The sequence below is a fragment of the Vulpes lagopus genome, chromosome 1, assembly GCF_018345385.1.
Source record: "Vulpes lagopus strain Blue_001 chromosome 1, ASM1834538v1, whole genome shotgun sequence".
Classification (NCBI taxonomy): Eukaryota; Metazoa; Chordata; class Mammalia; order Carnivora; family Canidae; genus Vulpes; species Vulpes lagopus.
Genome location: NC_054824.1, coordinates 151760228 through 151782496, shown reverse-complemented (window position 1 = coordinate 151782496; position 22269 = coordinate 151760228). Strand labels below are relative to the sequence as shown.

At 38.3% G+C, this 22269-nt stretch overlaps 1 protein-coding gene across 9 annotated transcripts in view; it reads left to right on the top strand.

Annotated features, from left to right (window-relative positions):
- Positions 1-22269, top strand: part of SDCCAG8 (SHH signaling and ciliogenesis regulator SDCCAG8) — a 241883-nt gene that overhangs the window by 37963 nt on the left and 181651 nt on the right. For 8 of the 9 annotated variants that reach the window (XM_041751159.1, XM_041751175.1, XM_041751144.1 and 5 more), the window contains 3 exons: positions 5879-5943; positions 9675-9863; positions 18458-18596. In XM_041751159.1, the coding sequence (XP_041607093.1) occupies positions 5879-5943; positions 9675-9863; positions 18458-18596 (393 nt within the window). The remainder of the gene's footprint in view (positions 1-5878; positions 5944-9674; positions 9864-18457; positions 18597-22269) is intronic. The other variant, XM_041751145.1, reaches the window with a different exon arrangement.

Below are 22269 nucleotides of genomic sequence, written 5' to 3'. Positions count from 1 at the left end.
GGCTCTTATGAATAAAGCTACCATGGACATCAATGTACAAGTCTGTTTTTGTCCCTACTTTCACTTCCCTTGGGCATATAATCAGAATGATTGGATCATGTGATAATTCATTCTTTTCTTTTTCTGCTCCTCAGACTCAGTCATTTGACCTGTCCTATATTAAAGTTTGCTGATTCTTTGTTCTGCTACTCATATCTGCTCTTCTATGCCTTTAGGAATTTTTTATTTCATTTGTTGTACTTTTCAGCTCCAGATCTGTTTAGTTCCTTCTATAATTTGCTTTCTTTAAGTTTTTATCTTAATTCCAGTTAGCATAGAGTATTATATTAGTTTCAGGTGTACAGTTGTTTTCCTTATTTCTTTTAGTCCTTTGGCCATATTTTCTCTTAGCTCTTTGAGCATATTTAAGATTATTGTTCTAAAGAGTTGTCTAGTAGGTCTGGTATCTATAGATTTTTTTTTAATGGTGGTTTATGTAGATTTATTTTGTACCTCTAAGTGGGCCATATTTTCCTGTTTCTTTGTATGTTTTGTGATTTTTTTTGATTGAAAAGTAGACATTGAAATGAACTATTAAACTGTGATAACTCTGGAAATCCAATATCCCAGTTCCCTATGGTTCTGTCTCTTTTATTATTGAAGGTTATATTGTCCCTTTTGTTTTGATACTTTTCCAGATTATTTCTGTAGACTATTCTTTGTTGTGTGTGATTACTGAAGTCTCTTTCATTAGCTCATGTTTAGGTAATGTTTGACAGAGATTCCCATGAATGCCAGGAGCTAAAACAAGTAAACAAACAACCACCAAAAAAATATGCATAGAAAAATCAAAAAAAAAAGAAAAACTAAAAGAAAAATAGCCACCTCTGCCAGTGTTTGCAGGTGTGCTCAGTGCTGGGGCATTCCTTCACCATGTAGCTGGGCTTGCTCTGAGCCTAGAGATTAGCTTGAGCTGAAAGCTTTAAGGTCTTCTCAGGATTGAGCATGTGTCTTTCCCGGACATGCTCCTGGTTTTCTGAATTTCCCTCATATAACACAGCTGGTTTTAAATATACTCACTTCCAGAGTCAAAAATAATTTTATTTTCAGATAAATGATACTTTCCAATCTTTTGATCTGTGTAACAGGCCTTTCTTCTTCCTCCTGTTTGAAGTTTTCCTTGCATTAAATTTGACGTGGTAGAATTGATCAGCAATGATGAAAATGTAAAAACGATACTGTAAATGGAGGGTTTCAGGGGAAGATAGAATGGATGATAGTTCAGCTCTCATCATTTCTCAGTGTTATTTTTATAGTTTTCTAAAGTCTCTTTCTGGCCCCAGCCTCCCTCCTTTCTCTGTCCCTAACTCAAGCTTTATTCTGCTATTTTGGAAAGAGTTCCTTTAAAAAAAAAAAAGAGAAAGAAAGACTAAACAAGTCGTATTGTTTTTCCAGCTGAATAATCTCTGATAACTACTTAATACCCACCCATGGGATAAAGATCAATCTCCTGAACCATCCACAATTTGCCTCAAACAACCTTTCTGGCCTCATTTCTGTCAGTTTCTCCAATATTACTGTAGACACAGATCACTCACTACTTAACTACTTCATAAACTTATTACCTACCTCCATTCCTTTTTGCATTGCTGACTGTGGTTTATGCAGACATCCTGGCCTAAAATGTTTCCTTATCTTCTGCCCCAAAAAGGTTTCCATCCTGTAACACTTCATTCAAATGCCCCCTCTGATTCTGCCTTCCCTGATTACATTCTTCTGCTCTTCTGTTTCTCACATTAGAATTAATTTCTCTTTTATGTCTCCGCTTAGTGTTGTATTTATAACTGTTATGGATTCATTTGTATCCAGTTTGTGTCAGAGGTCCATCCTTGCATCTCTGTGTCCTATGTCCTAAATCTTTCTCAGTGTTTAAGAATATTGTGAATATTGCTGCTATAGACATTCTTTAATATACCTGGTGATGTGCATGGCACACATTTATGTTGGGTATGTACCTTGAAGTGGAATTGTTGGTCTTGGGATCCGTATGTGTTCACAATGAGTAGTTAGGGTAAACTTTCTGAGTGGTTTTTATCAGTTTACACTTCTATAGCAGCATAGGAGTGATATCATTTCTTCATATTCCCAACACATTATATTGTCAGTTTTTTCTGATGGACCTATAATGCTATCTCATTGTGATTTTCATTTGCATTTCTCTAATTACTCAGGAGATTGAATATCTTTTCATGTATTTATCAGTGTCCTTCTTTGTGAGGCACATGTTCAAATATCCTATTCATTATTTTAAGGTAACTGACATTGTTTTTTTTTTAACCAGTTTATATATTTTGGATATAAGCTCTTTAAGGATTATTGTAAATATATTTTCTGACTTTTTCTTTTCTTTTTTTTTCTTTCTTCATGACTAATCTAAAAATTTCTTAATTTTATTATAAACTAATTTATCAGATTTTTCCCTTTATTGTTTAATGCTTTCTGTATCCTATATAAAAGATGTTTTCCGGGCCCAGGTCATAAAGATATCCTGTTATATTATCTTCTAGAAACTTTATAGTCTTACTTTTAACATTTAAATCTATAATCCACCTGTCTTTATTTTTTTATGTGATGTATAGGGGGTCATTCTTGTTCTTTTCCCATATGGAAAAGATATGGAAAAAGATATATATATATATATCTATATATACAGATATATATATATATATATATATATATATATATATCCCAGTACCATTTGTCAGAAGGACAGTCCTTTGTCTGATATCTTTGTCATAAATCAGGTGTACATATATGTTTGGACTCTGTGTTTTATTTCTTTAGCTTTTATGCTACTATCATCCTCTCTTGATTGTTATAGCTCTATGCCTGATAGATCACATACCACTTCTTCCAACATTATACTTTGTCCTCAAGAGTTTTTTATTTCTGGGGTGCCTGGGTAGTGTAGTCGGTTGAGCATCTGATTCTTGGTTTCGGCTCAAATCCTAATCTCAGGGTTGTGAGATCGAGACCTGAGTTAGGCAATTAGGCTCCACGCTCAGCACAGAGTCTCTTAAGATTCTCTCTCCCTCTTCTGCCCCTCTGCTCATGCTCACTCTCTCAAATAAATAAATAAATAAATAAATAAATAAATAAATAAAATAAATAAAGAGTGCATCTTCTTTCTGGCTCTTTATATTTCCAAATACAATATAGAATCATTTTGTCAGATTCCAAAAAGCCCTTATGAGGCTTTGACTCAGTTTATCTTTAAGCTATAGGTCACTTAGGGGAGAAGACATCTTTATGGTATTATATCATCTAATCCTTTAAACTTATGGATCACTCTATTTACTTAGGTCACCTTTAATTTTTGTCCATAATCTTTTACAGTTTTCTGAGTAAAGGTCTTCATATCATTCAGTAGAATTATTTCTGTATTAGTTATCTTTGATATTATCATAAATGACATAAATATTTTAAAATTTTCATTGCTGAGTCCTCCTTGGTGGGATGGGGCAGGCACATGGTTTTTGTATTTTGGCCAACTCCTACTTTCTTTTGAGTAGGTATATTTTTTATCCTTTTACATTTTTTTAAAAGATTTTATTTATTCATGAGAGACCCAGAGGCAGAGAGAGAACCAGGCTCCCCTGGTTCCCAGGAAGCCTGATGTGGGACTCGATCCCAGTACTCCAGGATCATGCCCTGATCCAAAGGCAGACATTCAAACCACTGAGCCACCCAGGCATACCTATCCTTTTACTTTTAATAAATTTGTATCTTCATATTTAATCTGGGTCTCTTGTAGGTAACCTATAGCTGAGTTTTGCTTTCTTATTCAATCTAACAATATCTGCCTTTCAAATGCAATTATTTATGTACTTGAGTTTAAGTCCACTATCCTGCTATTTGGCTTCGTTTTTTTATGATCTTTTTTTCTCTTACCTCCCCCTCCTTTTTTTTTTTTTTTTTTTTTTGCCTTCTTTTGAATCAGTTGAATATTTTTATGGTTCCATTTTGCCTTCTTTTACCAGTCTGAAAAAATTTTTAGCACCAGCATTCCCCCAATTGCTCAATTGCAGAAACTTAGGACTTTTTTTTAAAGATTTTATTTATTTATTCATAGAGACACACAGACAGAGAAAGAAAGGCAGAGACACCGTCAGAGGGAGAAGCAGGCTCCATGCAGAGAGCCTGACATGGGACTCCATCCAGAGTCTCCAGGATCATGCCCCGGGCTGCGGGTGGCGCTAAACCGCTGCGCCACCGGGGCTGCCCTAGGATTATTTTTAATATATTTTTCTCCCCCATTATCTATTAAATTACAAAATTCTGTCAATTTTGGTCTTATGTAGCTCCCTACTAAATTCTTTCTTTTCCTTCCTTACTGTTTGATTACGTTTATTCACGTGCCTATCTCTTCCCTCTGTAGTTGCAGTGCACTTCTTCATTGGTCTTCCCTTTTCCATACTTCAGAGTGACTTAAGGTTCAAATCTGATAAAGTTTTCAATGTTCACCCAGTGCCTCTACTACATGGAGATTACATGAATTGTCTGGGTAAAGGTCTTATGTATTTAGTTTTCCATGGCCCATTCTCACCTGTACCACCCATCTCTATCCACTCTTCCATCTAGCTTTTTATCTGTGGGGATACAGATCCACTCACTGGCCAGACATGTTTTCTCTAGCCTCTATGCCTTTTTCTCTATTGGAAGTTAATCCTTTAAGTATTAGTGCTTCTTCCATGAAGTCTTCTTTAGTTCTCTTAAGCTGAATTACAAGTTCCTGCATCTCTGATTTCAGTTTACCTTCTATATACCTCCCTGGAGTGAATTATATATAATTGAAATTGTCCTCATGTTTTTCTTTTATTTTTTTAAAAGATTTTATTTATTTATTTATTCATTCATTCATTCATTCATTCATTCATGAGAGACACACACACACACAGAGAGAGAGAGAGAGAGAGAGAGAGAGAGAGAGAGAGAGAGGCAGAGACACAGGCAGAGGGAGAAGAAGCAGGCTCCATGCAGGGAGCCCGATGCAGGACTTGATCCTGGGTCTCCAGGATCAGGACCTGGACTGAAGGTGGCGCTAAACCGCTGAGCCACCTGGGCTGCCCTGTCCTCATGTTTTTCTGTTCCTTCTGAGAATATAAGCTCCTTGGGGTTAAAGTCATCTCCATCTTAGATACCCAATAAATATTTGCTGAATGAAAGAACAGGAGAATACTAGCAACTCTTGTAATTAGTATATCAGTTTGGTCTGTCATTTACTGTGATTTATAACTTTCCTTTTATCATTCATCCAGGACTCATTTATTGTTTGTCAATACACAGCATTCACAGTGTGGGATCCTTGCCCTCATGGACCTTATAGGTTAAAATTGTTTTTTCCCAGAGTCACACTTTTAAAAGTAAGAACTGCTGTATGCATTTTTTTTAAAGATTTATTTATTTATTTATTTATTTATTTATTTATTTATTTATTTATTCATGATAGACACAGAGATTGAGAGAGAGGCAGAGACACAGGAGGAGGGAGAAGCGGGCTCCATGCCGGGAGCCTGATGCAGGACTCGATCCCGGGACCCCAGGATCGTGCCCTGGGCCAAAGGCAGGGGCCAAACCGCTGAGCCACCCAGGGATCCCCTGCTGTATGCATTTTTTAAAGAAATGGGGAGAGGGCAGCAAATAACCATTTCATGACTAAGTACTTCTTTGTGGGTATACGCTCAATAAAAGTGAGTTACAGAAAGTGTTTCTGGAGAGGACACATTATTTTTCCTCTTTGGTAAAAGGAAGGAAATTGAGTTTAATATTAGTAATTAAAATTTGCTAATAAAGCACAGAACATGGAGAAAAGGCACACTGTTTGTTTTCTTTTCTAAAGGAGAGGCTAAAGCTTACTTATGAAGAAAAGACTGGTATCCTGGAATCTCAATTGAAGTTTTTAAGGTAAAGTATCATCATCCATTTAAAAATCATAGCAAAAGCATAATGATGGTAAAATATATTCAAATGTTTGCTGACATGCTAGGTTTACTCAATATAAGAATGACTTGATGACATTTTATGTTCAATATAAGAAATATCCTCAGGTATTAAAGGAACAGGAGCATAAAATTGTGAAGTCTCATCTCAGAGAACTGTGATCTGCATTATAAATTTTGTCCCTTTATCAGTTATGAAATATTTGTGTTTTCTCATGGAATTAAGATTCACTAGCTGCTCTGGTAGAAATTACGCTTTTAAAATAAAATACTGAAAATAAAGCATTGTGGTTTTCAAATTAGAAGCAAGTATTTTTTCTTTATAGGTATTTTTATCTAATTTTAAAAATTTTAACAATAATAGTTTGAGCATTTTTCTATATATTATGAATATGAGTATACTAGTCCCCTCTTTTCTGTAGGAAATACATTCAAAGACCCTCAAGAGATGCCTGAAACTGTGGATAGTACTGAACCCTATATATATATATTGTTTTCCATGTACATACATATCTATGATAAAGTTTAATTTATAAGAGATTAGGCACAGTAAGAGACAAACAGCTAACTAATAATAGAATAGTTATAGCAATATACTGTATTAAGAGTTATGGGAAAAAAAGAGTTATGAGAATATGGTCTCTCAAAATAGCTTATTGTCCTGCATTGATGCTTGGGATGATATGAGATCTAAAATTCCCCATGTAGGGGATCCCTGGGTGGCGCAGTGGTTTAGTGCCTGCTTTTGGCCCAGGGCGCGATCCTGAAGACCCGGGATCGAATCCCACGTCAGGCTCTCGGTGCATGGAGCCTGCTTCTCCCTCTGCCTGTGTCTCTGCCTCTCTCTCTCTCTCTCTCTCTCTGTGACTATCATAAATAAATAAATAAAAATAAATAAACAAACAAACAAATAAATAAATAAAATTCCCCGTGTAATGAGATAAAGTGAGGGGAATGACATACGCGTTGTGACCTAGACGATTAAGGCTACCACTGACCTTCTGATCATCCATCAGAGGGTCGATCATCTGCTTCTGAACCTTGGTTGACCTCAGTAACTCAAATTATGGGAAGTGAAACTGGGGGGGTACTTTTATATACACAGTAAGTTTTCAAGTATTTTTTGACCTTTTTAAAAGATATCTCAATAAAACCTATATATTATAGATTAACGATTAGTATGTATTATGGGCAGAAAATGATATCAGGAGTTGATTTTGGGAGGTGTTAAAGCTTATTTTAAATAGTGACAATGAAATATTTTTCAATCAAACAAACTTTAAAATAATCTTTATAACTTTAATAAGTCTAATTTGAAATAAAATTTAAAATCTTCAGGCCACATATTATTTGAGACATAAGCACAATAATGTTAAGTACCAGAACTCTTGGCTTTCATGCACACTACCATTTGTTTTAATTTGCTTTTATGCACTTTATACCTTATCCTGATTAGTTTTAGGGTTTCTGCAGAGACTTTTATTTTTTTATGAAGAAACCTAGCATTTATAAAATGGCCTACTTTTTGCTTTCTTGCTTTTATTATATTGTGATTTCCATTGGGTTTTGATTCTTCAGTTTTTTTTAATTTTATTTTTTTTAAAATTTTTTAAAAAAATTTTATTTATTTATGATAGTCACACACAGAGAGAGAGAGAGAGAGAGAGAGAGAGAGAGAGAGAGAGAGAGAAAGAGGCAGAGACACAGGCAGAGGGAGAAGCAGGCTCCATGCACCGGGAGCCCAACGTGGGATTCGATCCCGGGTCTCCAGGATCGCGCCCTGGGCCAAAGGCAGGCGCCAAACCGCTGCGCCACCCAGGGATCCCTGATTCTTCAGTTTTTAAAGTAATATATTTCTAGGTCACTGTGGTAATTTGACTTATTTTGTCTCATTCATAAGTCAAATGTGCCATCTTTTATTACACTAAAATACTACTTTAGAATGAACTAGACTTTGTTCCCTGCAGCTTCTATTTCTTTCTTTTTCTTTTAGTATAACTTAAGATTATTTGGAGTCATTTTCTTTAAGAAAGAGATAAAACCACCACTCTCAGAAACTCTGGCTTTCTGGTATTTATTTCTTTTTAATTTTTTTGGCATTTCAAATAATCACATCTGTCTGAGTGTTTTGAATTTGAAACTGACAGAAATAGTAATGGAGACCCTTTGATTTTGGAATGTGCTTCCAAAGTTCCTTTTACAAAGACTTTGAAAGTCAGACTTTTTCTACATGATATTTTAGAAAAAAAACATATTATGCTGAAGATATCTTGGGCAAAGGGCAAAAACAGCTTTTTTTTCACCTCAGACTGTCATTAGATTAGCTTTTTTTTTTTCTTAAGATTTTATTTATTTATTCATAGAGATGCAGAGAGAGAGGCAGAGACACAGGCAGAGGGAGAAGCAGGCTCCATGCAGAGAGCCTGACGCGGGACTTGATCCCGGGACTCCAGGATCACACCCTGGGCCGCAGGCGGTACTAAACCGCTGTGCCACCGCCACCGGGGCTGCCCTAGATTAGCTTTTTTAACCCTTAGATTGCCTGCGGATCTTTCCTACCTCCTCAGTGCTGCCTGAAAGCTCCCCCCCTCCTCCACCTCCATTCCAGAGTGGAGGTATTGTGTGACTCGATTATTGGTTTCTCTTCTGTGATAGCTGGTTAGGAGAGCTATAGCTCCCTGAGTATAATAGAAACTGATTGAGCTGGAGATAAAGTACATGCTTTCAGTAGTCCAAGTATTTAAGGGCTATTTTCTCCTTTGTAAACTAGGACGTTTTATTCACACACACACACACACACACACACACATACACAATAGGAAAGGAATATCTGTGCAAGGAAGCTCAATTGTCCCAGTTGACTTTACCAAAGCTTTATGGAGAAAGGATGGGGGTGAAAATACAACCCATACATTGGTTGTTTTATCCTTAAAAGGTCAGCATGGAGAAGAACTCATCCAAGGATGATCTCCTATAATAAAACAAATAGACACACACACATAAACACACACATAATAGACACTTCTTCAACACTTTCTTTTAGCAAGCTGCTTATTTCCAGCTAATAGCTGCTACTTTATAAATCTCCATGGGCTGGTAAATTCTATATAGCTTCTTTCTAGAAGAAGAGAGCAGCCCACTTTCTTATGAAATAGCTTTTTATAGAACTTTGTGGTTAGAGAATTTTTTAAAGTTTTTTTTCTCCTAAAGAAGAATGAGCAATAGTAAGTTACTCCTGGATAAAACTCATGAGCTTTATGTAATTTTCTAAGGGTTAACACTTGGAATAGGGCATTTCCCTCAATTCAAGGATGTTACATTGCCTCACTTCTTTTTTGAGAGAATTTATTTAGGATTTGTATTTGGAGTTTTATTCTTGATCAGTGTGTAATATAATGTAATGGAGATGGGATCCTTTGAACAGAGAGCCAGTTATCAAGAGGCAGACTAATCTGTGTTAAAATCTTACAAGAACTTGGGCTAATTATTTAATATATTCAAGTCTCACTTTATTCAAAGTGTCAATTAGGATAATCACACTTACGTTTTAGGGTTGTGGTAAGAATTAATTAGATATTGTATACAGAGCACCTCATAAGGTAAGCACCCATAAGTGATAGTAGCAGTTATCTCTGGGATAATATGTGAAAGTAATGTACCTAGTACTTACTAGAACTTTCTTTTCCTTCTTTTCAGGAAAGACCTAGCTGAATATCAGAAAAATTGTGAAGATCTTAAAGAGCAACTAAAGCATAAAGAGTCTCTTCTTGCTACTAATATTTCTAATCGAGTTGGTGGCCTTTGTTTGAAATGTGCTCAGCATGAAGCTGTTCTCTCCCAAACCCATAATAATGTTCATGTGCAGACCATTGAAAGACTGACTAAGTAAGTATGCTTCTCCACACGGAGATTTTGCAACATGGAAAATTGTGTCTTTAAAGGAGCATTGTGCTCTTTCATCCCCATGCTGTCTCTTGTGGGATTGATGCTGAGCTTCAAATAAAATGGATTTTACTTTATTTCATTGGAGTTTTCTTAAAGACAGAACAGGTGAGTTCTGCCAGCTGTGTGTGACCAGGTCCTTGGGACAAGTGATTTTACCTCTCTTGGCCTCGGTCTCATCTTGAAGTGAGAGGATTAAAGTAAATAATCTTTTTAATTCTGCTCATGTCTATGAGTCTATAATTGCAAATCCGGCACTTTTTGTAACAAAAGTGAATTTGAAAGGAATTCTTTTTTTTTTTAAGATTTTTTATTTATTTGAGAAAGAGGGAGAACACAAGAGTGTGCAAGCACTGGCAGATTGAGGGAGGCAAAGGCAGAGGGAGATGCAGGCTTCCCACTGAGCAGGGAGCCTGACTTGGGGCTTGATCCCAGAACTCTGGGATCCTGACCTGAGCTGAAGGCAGACGCTCAACTGAGCCACTCAGGTACCTCCTGGACTTCTCTTGTTTGGAGGAATAATACCTACATGTTGGGATTCTACTGGGACACTTAGCCTTGTGATTAGAGCAAAATTGCCTGGGGATTCATTTTCTGGTTCTACTACTAACTGCCTATATAACCTCATGAAAGTTACTTAACTTCTCATACCTCAATTTCCCCATTTTAAGAATGGAGATAGAAGTACCTAATAGTGTTATTTTGAGGGTTCTTTGAAAGAATACCTATACAGTGCTTAAAAGAGTTCCTGACAAATAATAAATGCCCCATAAATATTAAAACTCCTCTGTACCTCTCATACTCCAAAAGCAATCAAAATGTCTAGTAGCAATGGTTTCCATAAGTGACTAACCTTTTGGTTGTTACATAAAAACTGAAATTCTGGGATCCCTGGGTGGCTCAGTGGTTTAGCGCCTGCCTTCAGCCCAGGTTGTGATCGTGGAGACCCAGGACCAAGTCCCACATCGGGCTCCCTGCATGGAGCCTGCTTCTCCCTCTGCCTGTGTCTCTGCCTCTCTCTCTCTTTCTCTCTCTCTCTGTGTCTTTCATGAATAAATAAATAAATCTTTTAAAAAAAAAAGCCCTGAATTTCTCTAGTATGGACTAAAGAATAGTTTCTATAATCTGAGCTGATGGTCCTATTTTTTGTTAAATATTATATTAAATTATTCTTATATTTTTTAAATATATATTAAATTATTGTTATTTATTTCACGTAACTATAAAATTTAGTAAGTATATATTAAATATATTTTCAGATCCAACTACCATGTGGCAAACATTTATTACATACCAAGGACTCTGCCAGGCATTTTTTTTTTTTTAAGATTTATTTATTTATTTATTCATGAGAGACAGAGAAAAAGGCAGAGACACAGGCAGAGGGAGAAGCAGGCAGGGAGCCCGACGTGGGACTCGGTCCTGGGTCTCCAGGATCACGCCCTGGGCCGAAGGCAGGCGCTAAACCACTGAGCCACCTGGGCTGCCCTGCCAGGCAGTTTTTAAAAAAATAATCTTTTTTAGCATTTATGAGGTAAATATTATTACCCTCATTTTTGCAGCTAGGGAAACTGAGGCTCAGAGAAATTAAAAATTTACATGTTTACATTAGAAACAAAAAGAATAGAACCATACTTCACAAAAACAAATTCAAGATGGTTTAAAGACCCAGATATAATTCAGACTATAAAAGCATTAAAAGAAAATATAGGAAATTATCTTTATGGCTTCTGGCTAGGTCAAATCTTGAACATGGTATGGAAAATGAATGCTATAAAGGAAGAAATTATACATTTAGCTTCATTAAAAAGAAACTTATGATATAATGATACAAATGAAATTAAAAGACTGGGGAAAATATTTGCATGTTGCATAACAAAAAATTGGTATATTATCTAAAGAACATCCTTTGTTTCAAACACAAAGGACAAACTGTACAGTTGCAATGTGGATAAAGAATAGGAATTGGTGAGCAGGGGCACCTAGATGGCTCAGTCAGTTGAGTGTCTGTCTTTGGCTCAGGTCATGATCTCAGGGTCCTGGGATTGAGCCTGCCCATCAGGTTCCCTGCTCTGCAGGAAGTCTGTTGCTCACCTCTGCTGCTCCACCTGTTTGCGTGCTGTCTCCCTCCCTCTCTGTCAAATAAATAAATAATAAAATCTTTAAAAAAAAAAAAAAGGAATTGGTGAGCAATTAAATAGGGGAGATGTCAATATAAGAGAAGGTATTCACTCTGTTATTATTCAGGGAAATGCAGATTTTCAAAAAACCAACCCCTCAAATTGGTGAAAGTTAAAGAGATTGATAGTGACAATAATTGGGGAGCTGTGAGTGAGCGAGTATTTTCACACCCTACTTGTGGGAACTGTAAGTCAATAACTGTTTTGTCGGGTAATTTAGCATTACCCATTAATAGTTAAAGTATATTTCAAAATCTAACCCAAAGAACTTATGTATGTATACAATGGAGTCATTCTAGGGAATGTTTTTGCAACATTATTTGTAATTGGTGTTGTAACATTGTGATATGTTAAGAAATATGTATTTTGGTCTTCATCTTTAATTCTTGGCACAGAGCTCCTAACCTATAATTTCCTAAATGATAAAAACAATAGAAATATCCTTTGTTATACTTGGTTTCTATTTCCTGCTCCTGAAATAGCTCTTGAACATCAAGGTGAAAGGAACATCTTTTGTTATTGTTAACAAGCTCCTCTGAGTAATACCGGAGTTCACCTTAATTAGATGACTTTTGGAAACCCACTAAGGATGGGTATGGGGCTGGTTCCCAGGGCAACCAGCCATGTGATTAGAGCATTGGAACTTTCAGGCCCTCCTCCCTAATCTCTGTGGAGTGGGCGGGGACTGGAGATTGAGTTCAGTCACCAATGCCTAATGATTTTATCAATCATGCCTATAGAACCTCCATAAAAACCCTAAACAATGGAATTTGGAGGGCTTCTAGGCTGGTGAACATATCAAGATGCTGGGAGGGTGGCATGCCCAGAGGTGGCACAGAAACTCCACCCCCCTTCCCACACACTTTGCTCTGTGCATCTCTTCCATTTAACTGTTTGTGAATTGTGTCCTTTATAATAGGGGAATAGTAAGTAAAGCACTTTCCTGAGTTCTGAGCTGTCAGCAAATTATCAAAACTGAGGTACGGGTCATGAGAGCCCTTGATTTCTGGCCAATTGTTCAGAAGTACAGGTGACAATCTGGGACTTGCAATTGGTACCTGAAGTGGGAGACAGTCTTGTGGGACTGAGCCTTAACCTGAGGGGTCTGTGCTAACTCCAGGAAATTAATGTCCCAATTGAGTGAATATCAACTGAGAATTGGAGAATTGCTTGGTGTTGAAAACACACATAAGGTGTCAGAAGTGTGAATACAGAAACTGTGGAGGAAAACAAGAAGTTTTTCTTTTAGGTGTGAACAACCTAAATATCCTTCAAAGGTTTAGATAAATTGTTATGCACAGTAAAAGAAAAAAAGAATGAGGTAGATTTATGTGTACTAATGTGAGACTTAAGCTCCACAATGTATTGTTGAAGGAAAAAAATAAAAATGAAAAAGACACATCTGAAATGAAACTCATTTGTATTTTTATTTTTTAAAAAGGTCCATACCTGACCATACTATGTATTTTCTTCAGGTTCATACATAGGCATAGAAAAAGATTTGAAAGGATAAGCACCCAGTATTTAACAGTGATTGCCACTGAGTGGTGGAATATGGTACCAAAGTCAAAGTATGTGTCAAATGGGTCTTTAGCTGTGTTGGTAATTATGTTTAGAAGGAGAATGTAATGAAAACTTCATTTAAAAAGGGCAAAAAGCATATTCAAAGTCACATTGATGAAGAGATACAGAGTTTAACTAAATGGTCTGGTATAACTAAACCAACAAATAAAAGACAGGGTTTTTTCCCCCTCTTGCCTTTCATATTATCCTTATAGTTCATGAGAGTAATATTTTAAGAGGAAACTACAATGTTTGCATTGATTTCAGGGCTGACAGTCATTTAGAAATTGGATTCTTATTTAGTGATCTATTCCTTTGTCTCCATCCTAAATTTTAGCTCTTAGTCTTTTAAAGTAAATATCAACCTTCTCTGTTCAGTTTTCTGCTTTGTCAGCATATCATGAACTCATGTTCTACTTTCATAACAGAGTATAGTGGAAGGCTCCTGATTTTATTGTCAATGAAACCTTTGTCTATAAGATTCCTTTGGCCTAAGCTGGTGTTCAACTTCTTTCAACTTATTAATTCAGAATGCTGTATATTGAAAGTTATGCTGAGTTTGAAGGGTGGCCAGCACTTTTTAGGTCTGAATTTCTAGTTTTATGCATAATTAGAAGCCTAAACCCTCAGTGCCCTCTATCATAGAATTTCCTGCAGGATTCTAAGAGGGAATTTAAAAAAACTATATCCCAAATGTGATGCCTCAAAAGAGTGTCCCAGCCTTTGCTTGAAATGTGGCATTGTGACACGAGCTGTAAGTTCCTTTGTTGAACTTTTAGCATGGAATGTATTGAATATATGACAAGAGTAACTGGAGCACTTGAGAAGGACAGGATCAGGCAGACCACCAGTATGTTTGTGGCCCTGTGTTAGGAGAGTATACTTAACAACTGTTGATGACACTGGATATATTTTAAAAGCTGATTTGAAGGCCTTATAGTGTTTCTGAACTTCTGACTTCCACTCAGGCCTCATTATGTCATAGGGTGGGTAAGAGCGACAGTAACCTACGTAATGATCAAGCACCTTCAAATCAATAATCAGGATGGAACTTTTATATTAGATCCGTTTCCGTAGCTCCTCATGCCTTGGAGAAGTTTCTGTGTACCGTTCAGAAAAGAGAAGTGATTACTACTGTACTCTCCTGGGACTTTAGACCAGCTTGTGAATTTCGAGTGGGTCTTGGCAATGTTGTGTGTAGTTGGCTTTGAAAAACTATGCAGGAACTTCCCAGAAATGAGGAACAAGGAAATGTTGTAGTCAGCCTCCTAGACTTGCTTTTAAAAGACAGGGATAGTACTTACTAATTCTGCTTGAAACTGCTACTCCCTGTGGAATAACCAGAATTTCAGGCATTTCTTAGGCACCTTATCTTTCAAGATGAAGCTCATGCATACATGTATATCATACCAGCTCTCTCTTCCTTATTTTATACATTTGACCCAGGAGTGCCCCAGTGGCCCAGTCAGTTAAGCATCTACTTTTGGTTTAGGTTATGATACTGGAGTCCTGGGATTGAGCCCCATGTCAGGCTCTCTACTTGTCTGGGAATCTGCTTCTCCCTCTCCCTCTGTCCTTCCCCCTGCTTGTTCTCCTCACCCCACCCCACCCCCGCCGCCACCAAATAAATAAATGGAAAAAAAAAAAAAAAGATAGACATTTGACCCAGATTATTCAGGGACTTTCTCAGTGCTTGTTGCTCTGATTGTTGCACTAAATTCCTTAAGTACTCAATGCTCCTTATTAGCTGGTTCATCCCAGAACTTGCACCCACCTCCTTGCCTCCACTTCTGTGTTAGCTGCACTTCCATGGATCATTTGGTCATGGAATGTGACAGTGTTGATGCTGTCTTTCTTGCTCTGCTTCAGAAGACTCCTTGATGACACATGGTGTTCTTGAAGTACTCACAGACCTCTGGCCATTGCAGATGGTAATTTGGATAACTGCCACTTTGCAATCATATTGGTAGGTCATCTGTATTTGTACAGCTTCCCACTGGGAGAGGCATGCTCAGGCCTGGGCTCTGGGCTGGGCCTGTGAACTGGGAGCTCTGGAGCAGACCTGTAGCTGCCTGGATGGTTCTCCTCAATGGCTGGAATTGACTGCTTCTGAAGGACGGATGATGCAGAATGGCATGGGGCCAGAAGAGGGGGAGCTAAATCACAAAGGTGACCTCGATTTGAGACTGGAGGCAAAGCCTTGTAGGAAGACAGGCCAACATGCCCAGAGCTGGTTTGTTTTCAGGGCTTGCTTTTAGGAAGGGCTGAATGAGTTGAAATAAAGCAAAACAAAAATGTAGCAACTGAGTAGATAATCCTAAAATAGCAAGATGGCTTCCTGTACCTATAAGTATGTATGCAATTTAGGCATCTCTCTAGAGCCTCCCAGGTGGTCTGAAGGCCATCTTACAGCATGCAGTACATTTCTCTACTGGAAAATTGGGAGTGTGTCAGTCAGGTGGCCATACAGATTTTTAGTGTAATCATTTCATGGGCTCACTGTTGAATGATGAGCTTTACAAGACATCAGTATTTGGGGGTGTTTATCTTTGATGATTGTCTGTGGTCTGAACTTGATGAGTTGATTGTCTGAAAACCTTCCTACCAGAACAACTAAACTCTTTAGTCTCCAACTCTAGGTAGCCTAGTGACTTTTAAAATCTAGATCCTGGGATCCCTGGGTGGCGCAACGGTTTGGCGCCTGCCTTTGGCCCAGGGCACGATCCTGGACCCAGGATCGAATCCCATGTCGGGCTCCCGGTGCATGGAGCCTGCTTCTCCCTCTGCCTGTGTCTCTGCCTCTCTCTCTCTCTTTGTGTGACTATCATAAATAAATAAAAATTAAAAAATAAAAAAAGGATCCTTTAAAAAAAAGATGCATAAAAAATTAAATTAAAAACAAATCTAGATCCTAGGATACTAGAACTAGAACTTTACCTCTTTTGATGCCCTTCTGTAGCAGAGTCACGACTCATTCATTGGGTCTTTTGTCCTCTGTTCCACTGATTATCTGCTACTGTGGCATATTCCTCTCTGCAAGAAGACATACTGAAAAAAGATTAAATAATACTAAGTGTTAAATCTCCCGTAAGAAGCAAATTGGTTGGATTTTGTTCCCTTTGTGATCTGTCTGCATACTATCAACACTGAGCTTTTCTGTTAATTCTTTTTAGTTGGAACTTTGGCTTCAGTTGAGGGCATGGCATCACAAACAGATCCAAGCATCACTGAGTGCTTTCTCAGTGGCTTTCACGTTGGCCTTCAAATAATCTGTTTTTTCTTACCTAGAATGATTTCACCTTGCTTTGATTCTTCTATTCTTTACATAACCATTGTGTTTGTATTTGATCAAAATAATTAACTCCCTTTTTTCATTTCCTTTAGAACAAAATAAGAGTAAATTATTTTTCTCAATTTAAAACATACCAAGAAATTCTTAAATTAAGATCACTGTGCTCTCATGAATTTTATGATAGTTGAAGCAATTATTTTTCTTTTTTTAACAAAACAGGCTTTTATGAAACTAATAATTGTAACTTTGTTCAGTATTGCATATTTCTTAAAATATGAGAGCTTTCCAAATACCACAAATAGTTTAAATTATTTTATCGTTAAGAGATTTTTTTAAATGGAATCACTGGTTAATTCTGAAAGCAACTCAAACTCAGAGATTATAACCTTTGAAATTATTATTCCTTAAGGGTTGCTAAACTTAAGAAGAAAAAAATCAGAGCTGGCTCTTTCCTGATAGTTTAGAACTTGGCAAAAAAAAAAAAAAAAAAACAGGAAACTGCAAGCAGTTACTTGAACTGAATCTGAAACCACAGTTTAGAACTTGAGCTCTTTAATAAAGCATGGATAGCAGGCAGAGCTGTCCAACTTACTTTTTTTTTTTTTTTTTTTTTTTTGCTTTGTGTGTATAGAAAGTTTCCCACCACATTTTTTCTTCAGTCTACTGGTCATTTTTATCCAGTGGATAAAACCCAAATATCCTAAAATCTTATACATGATTTATTTAACCCATGAGATTGACTCTTTGCTATTTTACACACCAAAGTGTTTTGGCATCTGGTTGCATCAATCCCCAAGAAATGATTAGCTCAGAGGACTTCTGAGAATTGCTGACAAGGGTGTGGGGCCAGGCAGTGATCGAAGCCAGCGGGATGAGATTTTGTTAAATCGTAAATGTTCTCTGCGTGACCAGGGTATTTGAGGGTTTCATCAGTCCTACCCATTGAAAGAAGAAATGTGTTCATAAGTTGGTGAAAGATTTTAATTGAAAGGGAAGGGTGGAAAAGAGGGTTGTGGAGGAAAACAAACAGGAAAGAACCTATTTGTTCAGACAAACGAGAGGTGAGTCAGCAGTGTTGGTAGGACCTTAGTAGGCCCTGAATATATAAGTAAATATGTTCTCCTTTGACATACAGTCCCCACCTTCTCTGCCTTATTCCTTTTTCCCCTGCCCCACCCCCTGCCCTTCAAATTTTTAAACTGACTTCCTCTTTTCTGGGCTTTAATCTGCAGCCTAGAGTTGGGCAGTCCTCCCCACAATAAGTTATTGTGCCCCACAGATGCAGTCCTGCCATGAATGCTCAGCCTTTCCTGGCTGCCCTGCCTGCCCCTGGCCAAGGGAGGACAGAGGGTCTTTCTCTGGGGGTGCTTTACAGAGTGCAGAGCCAGCCCACCCCACCCCGGCTCTCCTTCCACTACGTGTTAATGCCTTGTTCTTCCTGACTTACGAATACAAGATCATCTGACCACTGCTTGTTTCGAATGTTCTTTTTGCGCTGACAGGGAAAGGGATGATTTAATGTCTGCGCTGGTTTCCATCAGGAGCAGCTTGACAGATGTGCAGCAGAGAGAAGCCAATGCTTATGAGCAGGTGAAACAAGCCGTGCAAATGACGGAGGAGGCCAATTTTGAGAAAACCAAGGCAAGTCTCAAAAGACCAAAATAAAGCCACACCAGAATTGCCCTCTTTTCTTTTCCAATTATTTCTGTGGTTACTCTTCCATAACTAAACTCTTTTTTTTTTCCAAACACGCAAAGTGAATCCCAATCTGTTAATGTTGACTTTGCAAAATTAAACAGATTTACTGGCAGAATTCTTATTCCTCTGCAAATCTCCTTGTTCTGTCACTAGTCAGAGAATATAGCACAATGTGGGAGAGTGCTTGGAGAGACCTGCCTGCTTAATCTTCTCATTTGCTGATCAAGTTTGAATGCTGTGAAGACCATAACGCCATTTGTACATTTTCATGTATGACCACTGATAAATGCTTTTCCCTTGTGCATGGGAAATTTTGAGGACATGCAACACGCCACAGTTAATAAATAATATATGTGTATTGAATAGCATCTCTGGCTAAGAATGGGTCTGGATCCACAGATGCTAAATCAAACACATCGAATGATAGTGACAGTAATAGTTACCACTTCATGATCAAGCAGTGTTGTAAGCACTTTAAGTCATAGGAGGCTATTGTTGACTCACTGGTGTCTTTGGGGAGCTATACCTCAGTGCACTGAAGCTGCTGTGTGTTTTCCACAGACACACTAGCCACACTCCAAGTAGCTAGTGATCACTGTATTGGGCAGTGCACATACAGAACATTTCCAGCATCACAGAGAGTTCCTTTGCATAGCTTTGGTCTAAGCCCTACATTAGCATCAGTATTTTATTAAGGTATGAGGCACTTCACCTCTGTATTCAGCTCCTCAGTCACTCCTTTGTCCATTGTCTCTATCCAGTACATCCCTGGCTCTTCCCAGACCATTGACCATCATAGCTTCCATTACTAACACCCTGGTGCCTTTACGTCCATTCTGACCAAACTCCCTAACAGGCTTTGTCTCCTTAAATATTCCTAGTTCTTCATTTGTAGTGAACTCTAGCAGTCTCTTGATGATACCATGACCCTCAAGCCCTTTGCCGCTCATTCCTTTCATCTGGCTGTGATGAGGCCTCTTTGAAATCATCATTGTCTCTCCTCTCCCTAATTTTAATCAGTATAAACTGTCAATCTAGATGTTACTATTTGACACTTTTTTAAAAAAAAAAAACAAAACAAAACCTCCTCCATTTTACTACTTGAGTTTATAAAATAGTTGTTAGCTATTTGACACTTTTTAAGAGTGTTAGCATCTGGCCCTGTCTTTGTCTGCTCAGGCTGCTATAACAAAAATACCATAGCCTGACTACCTTCAACAGCACACATTTATTTCTCACAGTTCTGGGGTCTGGAGAGTCCAAGATCAAGGTGCCAGCAGATCAGGTGTCTAGAGAGGGTTTGCTTCCTGGTTCATGGATAGCTGTCTTCTTGCTGTGTGGCCTCACAAGGGGGTGAGGGAGCTCTCTGGGACCTCTTTTATTAAGGCCACTACCCTATTCATGCAGGCTTCATCCTAAGGACCTAATCAGCTTCCAAAAGCCAGACATCGTAATACCATCATGTTGGGGGTGAGGTTTCAACACATGAATTTTGGAGGGTCACAGACCTTCAGTCCACAGCACCCTCTGCCTTCCTCCTTTGATTATCCTGAAAGGTTTCTAATCTATCTTGTTAATACACACAACACCATAGTCCCAACATACTTCGGCTTGCTTGCCTCTAACATTTTCCCTGTTCTATAGTGACTGTCACCTGAACTGATGTGTCCATGGCATCTCCAACTCTGCATCTACTCCCTTTGACCAGTGCCTCTCTGCCTCCCTGTCCCCATTAAACATGCTCAATGTCCTCATTCCTGCCTCTGCTGCTTCAGTCGCCTCTCCTGTCTTACATTATCTATTGTCTCTAGGCTGGTCTTTTTCCCCTTCCATTTATTTATTTTAGTATTTTTTTTAAAGATTGATTTATCTGAGAGAGAAAGAATACAAATGGGAGGGCCAGAATCTCAAGGAGACTCCTTGCTAAGAGCAGAGCCCGACCAACCCTAAGACCCAAGTTGAAATAAAGAGTTGGATCCTTAACCAACTGTGCCACCCAGGTATCGCCCCCCCCCCATTTAAATATGAATTTTACATCCCCAACTGAACTCATTACATTTGCTCCCCTAATGCTGCTGTGTTCTGTATGCCTTGAATGGCAAACTCTGTCTACTACCATGCCAGAAACCTGGTTGTCATCCTCTCTTTCATGCTTGACTTCCAGCAAATCACTAAGTATAAATCTTAGTTTCTGAACTCTTCTTGACTTCTTTTCTCACTGTCACCTTTCTTGTTCAGGATACCATAATCTATGGATTTGTGAATTACAACATCCTCTTCCTTCACCCTGTTCCCTACACTGCAGCCAGAAGTGACCTTTCTTCAAGGCAGATTTGATCCTGTGATTCTTTGATTTCTGATCTGTCTGGGATTGCCCACTGCTTCAGGACAGTCTTTAAGCCCTTTGGCATTACTTCTGAGGTCTGTTGTGTGCTTCCTGATTACTCTCTTCCAACAGACTCAGCCAGTGTCAGCTTGAAAGGGCAGTCAACTTTAGGGGTTGGTCAGGGTATTGTTAGTTAGCAAACCTTGAATCAGCTCTCCAGCCACACCATTCACCGACTACATGACCTAGGACAGCTTACTTCATTCCCTGAACCATAGTTGTTCCTCATCTGTAAAATGGAAATAATATCTGACTCAGAGGACTGCATCCTAAAATGCGTATCTGTTACCTTGTAGATCTCTGGCACAATGTATTTCCTCAACAGTGGTGCCACTGATGCTCCTGGCTACTATTCCCCGTTTATGCACTGTTATTTTTACCCCCTAGATTTTTGTACACACCATGTAAATTCTTCTCCACTTCCTACCTAGATATCTTCTCCATCTCTAGAGAGGTCTTCTGCTGTCTATAGAAAATCTCTAGTTTGATGTTCCTCTTATGTGCCTTCATAGCAGGATTTCTCAACCTTAGCACTATTGACATTTTGGACTGCATAATTCTTTGTTTTAGAGGTTGTCCTGCCTGCACATCATAGGATATTTAGCAGTATTCTTGGCCTCTATTCACTAAATTCCAGTAGCATACCTCCTCTTCCCCAAGTTCTGACAACCAGAAATATCTCCATACGTTGCTAAAGGTTCCCACAGATACGTGCTCATGCATGCATGTGTGTATGTGCGTATACATGCAGAATTGCTCCCAGCTGAGAACTACTTCCCATTATGTACAGCACTCATCAAAGTATATTATTATGCCTTGTCTTTATCTTTAATTAAACTTTATTCTTATATATTTATTTAGAGAGTCTACACATGTGGGGATGAGTGGCAGAGGGAGGAAGAATCCCAAGTAGGCTTTATACTCAGCACAGAGCCTGCACAGGACTCGATCTCATGACCTTGAGATCATGACCTGAGCTGAAATCAAGAGTCAGACACTTAACCGACTGAATCACCCCGGCGCCCCTTCCATTAAACTTTAAAATCTCTGACAGGAATGCATCTTGATCACTAGTAACTCTTTAGCATCTTGCATACTGCTTGGCATGTAATAGGTTCTCAGAAAATTTCCACTAAGTAAGGGAATTGTAATCTGTTTTCAGTAACACTCTAAAATCTTTTTATTCTTATCTTCCCAGTTTATCCCCACTGCCAGTACCCAGCAGAGGCT